At 35.3% G+C, this 15,031-nt stretch overlaps 1 protein-coding gene across 2 annotated transcripts in view; it reads right to left on the minus strand.

The window, feature by feature from the left end:
• Nucleotides 1-614: 614 nt before the first annotated feature.
• TRIM8 (tripartite motif containing 8) overlaps nucleotides 615-15,031 on the minus strand; it is a 64,901-nt gene continuing 50,484 nt past the window's right edge. For both annotated transcript variants that reach the window (XM_039361642.1, XM_039361641.1), the window contains 5 exons: nucleotides 10,587-10,682; nucleotides 9,709-9,942; nucleotides 6,416-6,447; nucleotides 5,566-5,681; nucleotides 615-1,959 (listed from right to left, as the gene is read on the minus strand). In XM_039361642.1, coding sequence (XP_039217576.1) covers nucleotides 1,352-1,959; nucleotides 5,566-5,681; nucleotides 6,416-6,447; nucleotides 9,709-9,942; nucleotides 10,587-10,682 — 1,086 coding nt within the window. In that variant the 3' untranslated portion in view covers nucleotides 615-1,351. The remainder of the gene's footprint in view (nucleotides 1,960-5,565; nucleotides 5,682-6,415; nucleotides 6,448-9,708; nucleotides 9,943-10,586; nucleotides 10,683-15,031) is intronic.

Below are 15,031 nucleotides of genomic sequence, written 5' to 3' on the forward strand. Positions count from 1 at the left end.
TAGATTTGTTGCATAAATGTGTAATATATAGACAATCATTATTAGTTTAAAGGCAGAATCTCTGGTGTAACTCTGACAAAGCTTAGAATGTGATACTTTTGTTTTAAATGAAGAGATACCCCCAAGAAACAAAATATGGCACTATATTATAATCTTCATAGCTTATCAAAATAATATGACCGTATCTTTCTTAATTTGGAAATCTCACATTTTTAGATTTTAACCAGGTTTTTAGCAAATAAGAAGCAAAATCTGACCATTATGCAATGTGCATATCATTCTTAATTATAGCACCCATACATTATATGTATTTTTTTATTCTGAACTACTGTTATGATTCATGTTTGGTCCATGTTTTCATTACATCCAAAAAGAAATGACATTCCTATTTCACTGAATAAGAAATAGGATATTGCCAGATAGTTCAACCCATTTTTTCAATGTTTACCCCATCACTGAGTATCTATTTAGAGTTATTCCCAATGGAATGCATAGACAAAGAAGAGTGTGATCTATTTTTTAAAGGCTATCGGATTCCTTTCTGAGCAACATATCCTTATTCTCAGACACAGTTGGGTACAGTAATGCCCACACAGGCAAACCAGAACAAGGCATTGCACTAAGTGATCACATTTATTTGAATATTTTGTGTGTGTGTTCTAAAATTGGTTACAGAATAAATACCTGCATCTTATAACAGGAAGTCCTTTTTTTTTAATACAAAGTGCTTGTTAGAGGAAGTTGCATCAACAAAACACAGGAAGCCATGTGTGTACTTAGGCACACACTTCCCTCCTGGAAACTAAAACAGATTTTTATTTTTTTTTTAAGTTTCTTTTCCCTTTTTTGTGCATTTCATTTCCTGCCATTGTGTATTTACAAATCTCTGAAAGAAGAAAAAAATGCCAATATGTACGATACGTGGCCTTTTAACACACAAAAAAAATCAGCCTTAAAAAAACCTCTACAAGTGTCATTTCTTAATGAATCAATGATAGAAATTTGTCTTAAAAATGGGAAGGAAAAAATAATTAAAAAGAAAACCAAAGAGCCCAGACTTTGAAATAAAAAGGATCATCTGTCCCTTTAAGTTTTCCCCTCAGGAAAGTAGCATGTCACATGATCCAAAGCAAATACTTGACTGAAATTCTTGTTAATTTTTCCCATCAGTTTCCCATCCCCAACCTGATACAAAGAAAGGAATTTTAAAGAATTAAATTAGAAATAATAGATGACAACAATGCCCCACTCTGAATCTGGCATGTGCTAGGGATAGATGGAAATGAATTTGATTTAAAACAACAAAAACTAGATTAAAAAAAATCAACAGGATTTTACCAAGACCAGATGGTTAACTGGTGACATAGTGTTTGGTGGAAGGCTGACCATAAACTCTATAGAAATCCTGGCGTCCATGTTGCTGAGATGCATCAATCCATTCTCTCACTGCCAATCCTGGAAGCGACTGAGGTACAGATGGAGCAGGTGGGAGTGGGTGGGAATATTCCTGTGATGACACTGTCCATGGAAAGTGACCGGATCGTGGATAGGGCTGATGCCCACTGTGATTAGATACTGAGGAACAGTAACAGTTGTCCACTGAGCAGACAAGAATTTTGCGCCCACCATACTGAGACAGCACAGACTGCTGAGATGATGTGCTGTTGGGATAGTGAGAAGGATTGAACATGGAACTGGAGTGAACTGGTTGGGGGCCACTGGGGAGTCCTACTATGTGCTGCGTGGAGCTACAAGGCACCATGGGTTGTGCAGACTGGCCTTCACCAGCCGAAGCCCCCTGGCTGACGTACTGGTTGGCAACGGGTCCCGAGGATGGCTCCAAGAAGCTGGCTTCTGGGAAAGCTGTGGAGTGCTTGCGTTTCTCGGCTCCTGAGTTACTGACGCTGCAGGGGTACATAGGGATGCTCTGCAGGAATGGCACAGGGGTACTGAAGGGACCTGAAATGAAACAGAGAAACTAGGTGACATCTCCATTAAATGTCACACTGCTTTTTCAGCTGAGTGATTATTACAGCTACACAGCTCCATATATTTGCTAGTAATATAATCAACTCTGGCAGATAATGCCAAAGACAGACATGATCTCAAAACTGATAGAAACTAGGAAAAGAACCCGATTATTCCAGCTATTCCTTTTATACTTTCCACAAAAGTAATTATAGGGGCCTCCTCCATTTAGATCAGGGGTAGTCAACCTTGGCTCTTTTATGACTCGTGGACTTCAACTCCCAGAATTCCTGAGCCAGCACAGGAATTCTGGGAGTTGAAGTCCACGAATCATAAAAGAGCCAAGGTTGACTACCCCTGATTTAGATGGAGATGTCTGCTGGCCTTCAGTTCTTATAATGAACAAATAGAAAGAGGAAATATTTTTCACTAAATGTTGTTATCTATAATCTGCAGGAAAGACCCTGAAGATGGTGTTAACATGCAGTGTTTTCCAATACGCATAACCAAGTCAAATATAATTTTGATGCAGAAACTGGATTTCTGGAACCCAGAACAATGGGCTCAAAAGTTTATGCTTTCCCATGTATTAATTTCTTCATTTATATCAAGATAAAATGGAATGAGGGCTTACAATCCTGAAAAAGCTAGGGTACATTCTCATAGTAATTTCCCCAACAACATATGCTTTTCCAATCGTCCAGTCTCATCTTTGCAACACACAATTTTGGATCCTTGAGGAACTTCCTATCATTGAGCCAGTAATCTATTCATGGAGCAGCCAAATTTGACTCTTGTATTACCTAGAACTTGTTGCTCATTACTTCTAGTTTATTTTTCTACTTATCTTTTCTCAATCAGATTAAGTGACTAATGATTATGTGGTGAAAATAAATAATCTGATCTGTGGCAGCTTCTTATTCACTAAAATATCAAACAATTTCAACTTAACATGTACCATTTGGAGACTATGAATAAAAAAAATGTCCTATTAGGTTAAATAGGAAATACTACACTGTGCACTTTTGCCAGAATTATGTAATCTAGGACACATACACATTAAAAGCAAACACTATTTATATGATTCCAGCAAGAAATAGTTTACTAAAGACCAAGAAACTCAGTGAAAATGCATTTTTGATATATTTTTATCTTCTGAAGATTAGGTTGCTGGCCATTTTCATGCATGGTGCACTCTTCAAATATTATCCAGCATATATAAAAATGGAAGCAGAAATGGAAACGAACATTTTATGAAGAACCTCAAAATGCCCCAAATGCCTGGAAATTGTCCTTTATGAGTAATATACATTGCACTTAGCCCAACTGTTGATTCTATAGCCCATAATCATTTGAGCATGAATCATTTACTAGTAATGGTAAAAGGTAGCTTTGGATACATAAAACACACTGATTTTGGCCTCAATGGAAATCTTTGATAATATGGTCTTACCTAAAATTTATAGAAATTCTATTATTACATAACTAATGGATTGGGCAGAGTCAATAAGTAAAGAAGGTATCTCTTTTCAATATGATTATAATTTCAGAACAATATTAAGCTAACATAAAATAACTCTCAGATAATACATAGTAACATTTTATTGATTAATTATTAGGTCATAACAAAATACAAAATATAAAACACAGAACAATAGTAAGACCATATATTAAAAATAGAATAAAAGAAACTGCAAATCATACTTCCGTGTCACCCTTCCAACCGACTTCAATCAGATTCACATATGCAGTTCTCAACTCTTTGCTTTGTTCAAATAAAGGGCCATGTTATTATTATATGTCTATGTAATAATAATGTGCATAAATAATCAGGAAGTCTGCAATTGTGGCAAGATATATTATTATTAAACATTAATGGGTTGAGTGGTTTAGAAAGAATTTTGGAGGTAATATACTGTCATTTTCTAATGAATTATTTCTATGAAAATATATTTGGAGAGACTATATAACATTACATATTACACTCAGAACATTTGCTATCTAATGTCATATCATGGAAATATTCTGATATACAAATATTCCCATATAAGTAGAGCCTATAAAAATATCATTCGCAAATATTATAAATTAGGAATTGGTAACCTTTTCAGTCACCATAGCATGATATCATGCAGTAATACAGACATCATTGATCAGTATAATTAGATGAAATCTAACGAGAATACTGAAATCTCATGGGATTTGATCATTTTCACTTGAAATTTTTTTAAGATTCAATATATAAATGTTGAAATCTTAAAACATTTGACCATTTATCATTTTTATAGCATATAGATATGCCATCCATATCAACATTCTAGAGCCTAGGGGCAACACATTTATAACCCCTTTTTCAGCCCTTGTCTCATAAATTTTAACCCATTAACAGCCATTCCAAGTGTAGCAATATAACCAAACTACAACTGGTGAAAATAGCAGCCTCCTCATCCCCAGGTACCTGACAAATAATAATAAAAATCATATTGGTTGTTACAGAATTACCGAGGTGGGTCAGCATTATAGCAGTTATTGAACTATATCTTAAATAAAAGAGACTGTACTTCTTTCCTGCATTAAGGCCATGCTCTACAGGACAGAGTAGGAATTCTATGGCCGTTGCAATGCTTTTGGATTACCAGTTCCAATCAAAATGGTAAATTGTGAGAGCTGGGAGTCTAACAACAATTGGAAGGATTGAGGTTATAACTCATCAGATTGAGTTATTTTTCCATTACTGTTAAGACCACTGTGTTAAAAAAATTCAGAATGCCTTCTGTTTCTAAAGTTTATCTTAATCTTAGCAGATCTGGGACTAACAATATACAGTGAAAATATTGTGGGAAGAAAATCATTTTGTATCACATCCATGCCACAATCCTCTAACCCTTTAAAATAAAAATAAATTAAATTGCCAATTAAAAAAGCAGCTCACTGTAAGGAATGTCAAGACAAATTAAAAGAAATAACACAAAAGTAAAATGTTAATTTCTCCCCAAAAATAGATAGTTGAAAAACCACGTACAGATTTTAAGATCAGGACGAAATCTGGGTCGATCACGTGACGTCACACGAAGTATCAGAACTTTTCCCCCATTGCCGGCAATGGGATGGGTGTGGTTTCCTTGTGATGTGTCTGGCCCGCAGTTTGACACCCCTGCTGTAGCAGAATATGCACTTTGGGCTATTCAATGTATAGTATTTATATGGTGCTTGGTTGTGTGTGGCTTTTTAGTTGTTGATTAGGGTGCTGATGGCCAGCTATTAAGTCATTGACTGATTTAAAATCCCTATTCTAAAAAACCCAGATTCTCCTGGGATTATTTCCTTGAAATATAAAAGCAAATCTGTGAACATGGTGTGCAAACTCTTACTTATCCCTAGGGGAAGAGATGTAAAACTCAATCCAACAATATCCCCAAACCAAAAAAGGTCTGCTCACATATATGATGTCACACTTCCGTTATCCTGTTTCCTGTGGTTTCCAATTTTCAAAAATAATTGTTAAAAAAAATGGAGCTGAAAGATATTCTGTCCCCAATTCATGCAAATGGAAATTCAGTAGTGAAATGATGAAAAGTCATGGGAAGCATCACTCACCTTCCAGGAGCTTCCGCAATTGTTTTTCCTTCTTGGCAATCTCATTCAGGAAGAGCTTGGAATTGAGGTGGCCAATCTTAGGAGGGGGCAGACTGCCTCCTGTGCAGTTCTGAGTCCTTAAAATGAGCATTACAATCTATTACAATGTATTTTTTTAACGAAAGCCAGCTGGAAAAATATCCACTGTACCTATTGTTAAGGCTCCATCCTTCTGCTAATTTGAGGGAAGTCTCAATTGTTCAAAAATTTCTCTCCTAGTGGATTCTGACAAACTCCCCCCCCCCATATACCTAAGAAGAACTTTCTCTCCTCCACATATCTTTTTTCCTTGTAAAACAATTCTGTAAATTTAAGATTTCCCAGGTCTTTTTAAGAAAATGGTGTTCTCAACTGCCAAACACCATCTAAACTACTTTTTCTTACATGTTTCTGTCACTACTAACAGAGAACAGTTTATTTATGAGATTCTCTGGTTTTGCAGATACAGGGCATAATTCAAAGCACCTTTTTTTGGCTCTGATTTAAGTGGACACAAGTAACACAAGGGTACAGCAGAAACTAAAGCACCCCCCCCCCAAACCATAACTTAGTTCTATCAATGCAGAAGCAAAACTTGAATTTCTCACGTTTGAGAAATACAGTTGTCATTTTCTTATATTCTGAGTAAACTAGACAACAGAGTTCCATTACAGTGCAACAATAACCCATTGGTTATAATAATGGCAGCTCAGGAAAGAAATCAGTTTTGTTAATGTTATCTTTACAGCCACTCAGATGGTTATCTGGATTTTCTGCATTTCAAACTACCCTCTATTATGCAATCCCAAATTGCTGCCAATAGATTCCTTACCTATCCATCAAGATCTTCACCGACTTTGTATTCTAGGAAAGAATAAAGAAATACAATCAGTAGTTGTCAATCATATAGACCTCTGATGGCACATAAACTTCTGTTTTCCCAATTCTGCAGATATCTAGGATGTTCCCACTGATTATATGATTATATAAATTTATTAAATTCATTCCCAACAATCTATAAATACTCTATAACCAAACTACTTGACAAGTATCATGACTCCTAGAGTCGTATGTTTTGCATATTATCAGATTCACTCTCTGCATTTTCCAAAGTTTCTCAGTTAACAAAAATGACTTCTGCTGAAACTCTGGAATCTAGTGACCACCATTATGAATTCTGTCAAGGTACAATTTTTTTTCTTCTCAGAAAAGATAATCTGGATTGCTTTTCAGGGTTGTTGTAAAGTTCATGAGAATATTACGTAGACCATTCTGAAGTACTATATTACCACTTTTCCCTCTCCCTCTGGTATAGAGTGTTACATTATGCTTCTACCAATACCCCTTCATTTCTCTGTTGTAATTGAAATATATGGGATCAGTATGGAATCAGCTATTCAAGTTCAATCAGTGGTGTACAATATACCTTAGGGTAATTGCAAAAAATACTAGTAGTTTACACAAAGCTTCTTGGTTTTAGATAGATTTGCTAAAATCTCCTGGATTATAACAATGAAAATTAGAGAGCTTTCTTAATTTTACAAATTTAATTAATCTTACAAATAATCTTCTCTCTGAAACAACTAGCAGAAGTTATTAAGCAAATATTTTGAGTTAGATGAAACCCTAATAACTTTATCTACTGTACTATACTAGTCTTTATCATTTTAGCTGTAGTATATGATAGATAGACTCAGGATTTTAGAGCACAAGTTTACCACTATTGCTTTTATTTCACCACACTTCCTTGGCTTCATGCATCTACTGAACATTAATAATACTGAGAATAACCTCACGTTCTGGCATATAATTTTTTTAAAATCACATTCTGCCATTCTTCTAGTAGTCTGGTTTGGGAAGTGCAATATGATGTATCAACCCATTTAATGAGATATTCTAGTAGAATGTAAATTTCTTGCCAATCAATTATTGAGATTTACAAGGAAGCCTCTTTTTAAAAGAGGCATTAATATTCATGAGGTGAAGAAACTTCCTGAACTGAGTATTAGGCCATTTGGTGTACATGAAAAGATTTTTAGACAAGAATGCTGACTGGAACCTTATCCAGAATTTGCGGTCTGAAGTAATATTTTTACTCATTCATCTGTTGTATGACCTAAGGAGGCTACATTTAGGAATCAGTAGGGGGGTTGACTGGGCAACTCCAACCCAAGGGAAATCCATGATCCTAAATAAGCTCGTAAAACATTTGAATCTTAAATCCAAATACATAAACCTAAAAGTTGTTGGTTGAATTCTGCCCTTGGGCCACTTGACCAAAATTATAATAGTTTTATTTTATTTACAATTTCTTTTATGGCAGGTAATAATATTGTTATTTTTACCTTAATCCTTAAGGCAACTTTCCTCAACCTGATAGCCTTTGAGACATGGTGCTAAAACTCCCAGAATTTATCACAGCTGGGACTTCTAGCCCAACACATCTCTTGGACACCAGATATGCAGCTATTTTAAAAAAGCAGTCAACAGAATCCCCGAACTTATTTAAAGGAATATTATTTGAAATATCCATCTAAATTCACCTCTGTCCATAGGCAGAATTAGAACTTTCTATCCTGTCTAAGAGCTGCATGAAATGTGATAGCTGATGCTGCAATATTATAAGGATAGGTTTGAATTTTGTATGAGTTTTAGGGTTTAGAGGGATTTCAAGGAGAAATAGTCATTTTGTGCCATCAAGTTAGTGTTAACTCTTGATGACCACATAGATTTTCTCCAGGAAGATCCATCCTCAATCTGGCCCTTCCACAACAGTGTACCCATTGCTGTTGTAACTGAGTAAAATTTCAATCTTATCTATTTAGGAAGGAGAAATTGTGGGGCCATAAATGGGCTGAGAGCAACCAGAGATTCAACAAGATTGTTGTGCTATATGTAATCAAGAGTACGGGTAATATTGCTGATATTCATGTATCCCTGGCCACTAGTTCTTTTAGGCAGCTCGGAACAGTAACCATTTTACCAAATAATAATGTGAGGTAGATTAGGTCAAGAGATGATGAACCATTCTAAATCACTGAAAATTGTTATACTATGACCTTTTCTGCTGTATATTCAGCATAATTTTGGCTGAGAATATCGTACATAAAATAGTTTAGCACTTGTCCAATTTAAGTCTTCTGCTCTGCTTAAAACTAGAACATATATTTTGTTCATAGATATCTATACACATGAAAGAAGGAACTTTAAAAAAATATTATGCTACCAAACTATCCAAGTTTAACATTTATCACTGATTAAGTCCTTGATCAATTCTATCTCCTTGCCAAATGGTAAGATTAACCACACATTTGAATGTCTCCGTGGTATACTATATGGTAAAATGAAAGATAAAATAATTTTCTACATGGGCTAATTTTCAATTCTTAGTAACTTTAATTCCCACTGTTAATTTTGACACTGCTAATTCTTCATATGCAGAAACTGTATGGATCTTAGCATTAGTTTGGAATACTGAATGTCTAAATCTGTTAATGAGAGCTGAGAGGAAAGACCTGTCCTACTGTAGCCCAGAATTTTTTTTATCAAATTTTGTTCTCTTATTAGTTCTATCAACCTTTTGGGGGGCATTCTCATCCTTTATGGGCAAAGCAGCACTTAAACATGCAGAAACAATGACTGTATTTCTGTATCAAAGAGGGAAATGGAATAATAATTGCACACTCTTTTCTAGAGGAACATATATTCTTTCATTCTTTCTTTGCACAATATCTTTGTGTGTTGCTGCAGAAGCTTCAAAATTATTAAAGAAAGAAGCCATAAATAATGAAACAAACAAGTCAGTAAAACTACAGAAAGTTAATCAAATCTAAGATAATATAGTTTTGCCAGGTAAATATGGAGGATTCATCAGGGTAACTTGAGAAAAACAAATGCAAAGAGATGGAAAGAGCATATGGAAGCTCAAAAGGTTATAATGAAGAGAGGGGAGAATAAAGGAATTTCTATCGTCAGGATGGGAGACAAAGATTGGAAATGAAGTTACAACTTTTGAGCTTAATGCACCCAGTACTGGCTTGAAGTGACTGTTTAAAAACTCTGAATCCTTTTATTCTAAGTGCTCAACCCAGATCTCTCCTACTCCACACACATCCCACTTTTCACCTTCATGAAGTTGATGTCTTCTGTCTTGTCATACATGACCTGAACAGAGCTTAGCAGTTTCTTGGCCTCCTGCATGCGTTCGCTCAAATGCAGCACCTGGGCAGCATTCTCATTGCAGAATTTGGCTTGGGCCTTGTCAAGGATCTCCATTGTTTTGCGCAGGTCCTCATCAAGTATCTGATGCATCTTCTCATACTGTAGGCGCACCTCATCCTTCAGCTGGCTCACCTTCTCCTATTGATACAGAGAAAGAAGAGTGCCCAGAGTCAATGACTTCTCTTATTTATTTACTACGTCACTCATAATGGGTAGTGTTGGTAACGCTGAATTCAGACAATTTATTCTAGGCAATTTTCACTCTCATTTTTTACACAGGTTCATTTACTTTGTTCTATTGGCCTATATAAATGCTAAAAGAATAAAGTTACTTCAAGATGTGAATTCAACAGAGTGGCGAGGGTGCACATCTTAGCAAATGGCACATAGCAGTTGTAAAACATCATCTACAAGAAAATATGTTTTTGCTTTTGGTCCTTGATCAAGATCAGGCCAAATTAATCCTAGATCAGTGAATAGAGCTTTTTCACAGACACATTGTTGTATATTAATGCACCCCTTAGTCCCAGCTCCTCTATGCATATCATAATAAGATATATAGGAATAATATAATTAACATTAAAGAGCTATAGTGAATTAATGCTTCTGGTGGAAATTCTCCAATTGTTCCATGCATGGAGGAACAATAATATATGACTATGCCATTTATTTGGTAGAGATTCCAAAGACTAAACCTCCACTGGAAATTCCCCTATCAAGAGCACTTTCTTGACAGATGAACAGAATTCTTCTTGATTTTAGCTTTCGTAAATTAGAATTACTTCAACCAGGCGCTTGTCAGATTCCAACTTGTACAGCTGCTCCTCAATGTCTTGTTCACGCTCTTCCAGACGGTCCTGCTGCTTCACCAGCATCTTCTGCAAGAGAAGGAACCAGCAGAAGAATGGCTGTTAAGATGCTTTAAAGGAGAGGAAAAAACCTAAAAGGTATATAACAATTACAAGGAATGTTGGAAATACTCATTAAGACTAGTTCATAGTCTTCCACTGTTCTTTCTGTAAAAAGTAGCAGGATGACAACAGCAAGCCTAGATTTGTATTTCAGTACCTAATCTGAAAAGTGTTCAGTTAATTAGAAAAAGAAAAAATGATAAATGATTTTGTTCTTCCACTCATCATCACTGCTTCTATGGTAATATACTATGAACTAGAACTGTACATATTACAAATGTGACTCTTATTTGTTTAGTCAATCAACTTATAGGCCATCTCAACTACAGCTGCAACTCTAGGTGACTTACAAAATATAAATAATTAGAATTTTAAAAAGAACAAGAGAGAAGTAATGAAGAGAAAAAATAAGAACAGTATGACTGCTAAGGGCCACCTTAAGGAAACAACTCATCATCAAAAATATAGATCAAAAAGTTGGGTTGCAAATCACCTGTCCCACAGACAAACACTGGGTGAATACTGCTTCTCTTGAACTCCCAATTTTTCTCAAATTCTTGAATGCCATGCAGAAGTTATTAAAGACTAAAGACATGTGCCTCAGACAAGGTAAACCCATTATGTTATATAAGAGCTTATTCAAACCAATTGTTTTTATTTTGTAAGCAACAGGAGTGGAAGAAGACCCACACTGAAACACACACACACACACACACACACACACACACACGTGCGCGCACGCACACACACACACACACACACACACACACACACACACAGAATATTTTGCTAATCTGGAAAGATGAAAAAATTATATTGGGACACTTTTTGGTCTTAAATGGACTTTTTACATCCTTAGTTGTTCAAATCTTTGCTATGAACAAAGATTACCTTACCAAACTCTATATCTTTGTTTCTTAAACTTTAAGAAATTAAAAACACAATTTTCACCCAAAATATTTTTTCAAGTTAAAGTGAGGATTATATGTTCTATACATATTAGAGACTGTATAAATACTACAGCTATAACAACAAGAAATTAAAAGTAATAAATACTTAACTATGGAAAATCAACCTAAGATCATTTCCTTTGTATTTATTTCATCCTCGCTATTATTATGATCTTATTTTTCACCTTCAAAATTCTTCCAATTCTGAGAAAATTATTTCTGAAATGCTAAAACCTACTGTGTAAACAAGAGAGTTTTTACTGCAGGTATCTAAACTATAGCACGTTTAGGAAACTTCAATATAAACAGAAATAATTGATAGCATTTTACATCAAATCCTCTAAAAATTCTTGATAGTTCTTTGCACACACTTATTATGCACTAACTTCAGATAAGACCCATTCTACTAAAAAAAACTGTTTCCCTGAGTCATTTGGGTAGGGGAAGGAGAAGAGGCAAAGAAAGAAAATGATTCCTCTCTGATTCAGAAGACACTGGAACTTATGAAAACACTTTAGGCAAACAGGTCTTCAGATAAATAAGCTTCCTTATTGAATGTTACAAAGAACATTACTGCAATTTCAAACAAATGAGTTTTCTGTGATAATGAAGAGCCAGATAAACCAGTCTTGTAGAATTTCTTCCCTTTGCTTCAATAAGCAGCTTCTGCATACAAATAAAATGCACTTTGATTTCAGATAATATTATCCAGATATGAAACTTATTTTTATATGATAAAGGTAATTTCAATTGTTACATGAACTGTCTACCTTTGACCACTTATCACCCAGCTAACTGCAGGTTACTTCTCTGCCTTACTTCCATGGAAGTTGTTTTATTTTTTCAATGTTATGAAGATGACTAGGCTGAAAGACACTGACATGCCCAAGGCCAACCAGGTAGATTCTTGTCACAGCAGATTCAAGTCATCCTAGTTCAAGGCCAGCACTAAATCCTTACATTACACTGGGAAGAATTCTCATAAACCTATTGTCATTATTCATTAGATAAAATGGTATCTCACCTAGCTGGCACTAAGTATTAAGCTAGAAAAAGTTTAGAAACACAGATGGATACATAGCTGAAATAAATATGTTGATGCGGATGCCATACATGAAAAAAAAAAAATCAATGCCACATCCTAGAATTTGTTACAACTAATAGTAGAGAATTAACACTGATGGGTTTAAAATAATGCATTTTGGCATACTGAATCTATACAAGGATGTATATATAACTATACTAAATTGATTAAAAAATAATTATTCTAAATAAATAAATATCTATGTATTTTATTTTATTCTCTCTCTTCTGGCTACTTCCTCCAACTAATGAAATTCAACTGTACCATTCAAGCTGAGTTCTACAGTAGGAAATCATCATTTGTGTACTACTAGGGAGCATTTAAAAATAATACAAACCAGGGCTATCATGTAATTAAAACAGTCGGTGGGTTATTTAATTTTAACTATTTAAATTTATATAAACTGCAGAGAATAAACATCTATATAAATTATAAATAATATAGACAATATATTTAGATGTAACAGAATACTAGATTCATTCTTTTCTGGGGATAAGAAATATAGGATAAATCTCCTAAAAATCTCCATAGTCAGCCTTTCTGAACAGCTGTCCAGGCTTAATGGAAAACACATTTGGAAAAGCAATTTTAAAAACTTAACTTTAAAATAATCTGTTTCTTCACAACATTATGCAAAATAGTTTTGTTTCCTACTCAAGCTATGTTAGTAATTGATAACAAAATCTCCAGGAACTGGAGATAAAGGAGACAGCAAAATATTTTAATTTAACACAAAGTATTCACATTTCTGGCCTTTGGGGAAGAAACCCTCAGGTGACTGCATATTTTTCATTATCAACACATTAAAAAAATATATGCTTACCATTTCAATAAAAGTGGGGGAAATGGAAAACAAGCTAACCTAATTTACCAATCCCCAAATGGTCTTCTGTTGGCTTAGATGTGTTGTGTGTGTGTATGAGTGCATGCGTGCACGTGCATTCCCCCCATTCTTATCCATTCATTCTCTGGAGGGGAAAATCTACCTAACTTTTTACTACACCCCCAATGAAAGAAATAAGGACAATGAAGATCAAGAAGGAAAATTAAGTGGTTAAAATAGGCAGAGAAAGAAATAGCAAAGAACAGTTCTGAAGGGATTATTGCTATCATAAATAGCCAATTGAGATTTATAATCAAGTACTTGATTCTTGTCTCAAGTTGAAAGAAGAGTAAATCAATTTAAGTGCAAGGAAGGCCACTCTATCCATTAAGCAAAAATATTGGAACTCTTTTCTTGTTTTCATTGCGTTTCCTGCAGGTCTCAGGTATCTTGAACCCTGTTATCTACAGAAATTGGGATAAAACAACTGCAACACAACAAATAAACCTGCTTGCAAAACTATGCATCTTAAGGAGAAAATAATTCATGTTTGCCTATTTAGTTAGCTCTCTCTAACCTATCCTTTAAGATTTCACAAAAATGACACCACAGATTTCATTGAGAAATCCTTAGTCTTTTAAAAGAGAGCTTCCTTCTGCCTAGACAAAGTACAACTAGAGCTGTTTATAAAAGCTCAGCTACTTTGCTAGTTTATTAAGAAAACTAAACTAAGCTCTGTGAAAGGCTTGGATAATATCAATGTATCCGAACAGACAGGGGAAAAAGCAGGATAGTGTTGTTCTTTTAGCATCCATTTAGAAACGTGAGCTGGGTAAGGTGCAAATGCTATTCACTTTCCTGTCAGTACAAGTAAAGAGCTGAGACTTTTTGCATTCCTCTCAGCTCATCTTCATTAAGGAATGGGGACATCCCACATTTGGCAGACTTCTCAGTTCTTTCCCTGAATTGAAACACTGATATGTTGGAGTAGGACCAACAGCATTCACAGTATGCATGAGCAAAGCTTTTAAATAGAAAATGAAAGATTTAAAATAGGGCAGTGGTGGCGAATCTATGGCATGGGTGCCAGAGGCGGCACTCAGAGTCCTCTCTGTGGGCACGCGCGCCGTCGCCCCAGTCCTAGGCCTTCAGTTGGGTTTTATAAACCCTTTTTGCTTTAGGTCTCTGCCGCTGTGTGCAAAAAAACAAACTTTCAATCAGTCAATTTCAAATTCTCGCAGGAAAAAAAAAGATCTTGCAAAGTTGAAATTGATTGATTGAACTTTTTAGTCCCACCCAGTTTGCCATTACCACTGCAGCCACACCCACCCAATTGGCCACACCCAGCCAATGAGCCACACCCATCCGGCACTCGACGATGCATAAGTGGGTTTTGGGTTACAGTTTGGGCACTCAAACTCTAAAAGGTTCACCATCACTGAAATAGGGTAACAAATGT

The sequence above is a fragment of the Crotalus tigris genome, unplaced genomic scaffold (assembly GCF_016545835.1).
Source record: "Crotalus tigris isolate CLP2741 ecotype Arizona unplaced genomic scaffold, ASM1654583v1 scf7180000019328.220996217465:2438092, whole genome shotgun sequence".
Taxonomy (NCBI): domain Eukaryota; kingdom Metazoa; phylum Chordata; class Lepidosauria; order Squamata; family Viperidae; genus Crotalus; species Crotalus tigris.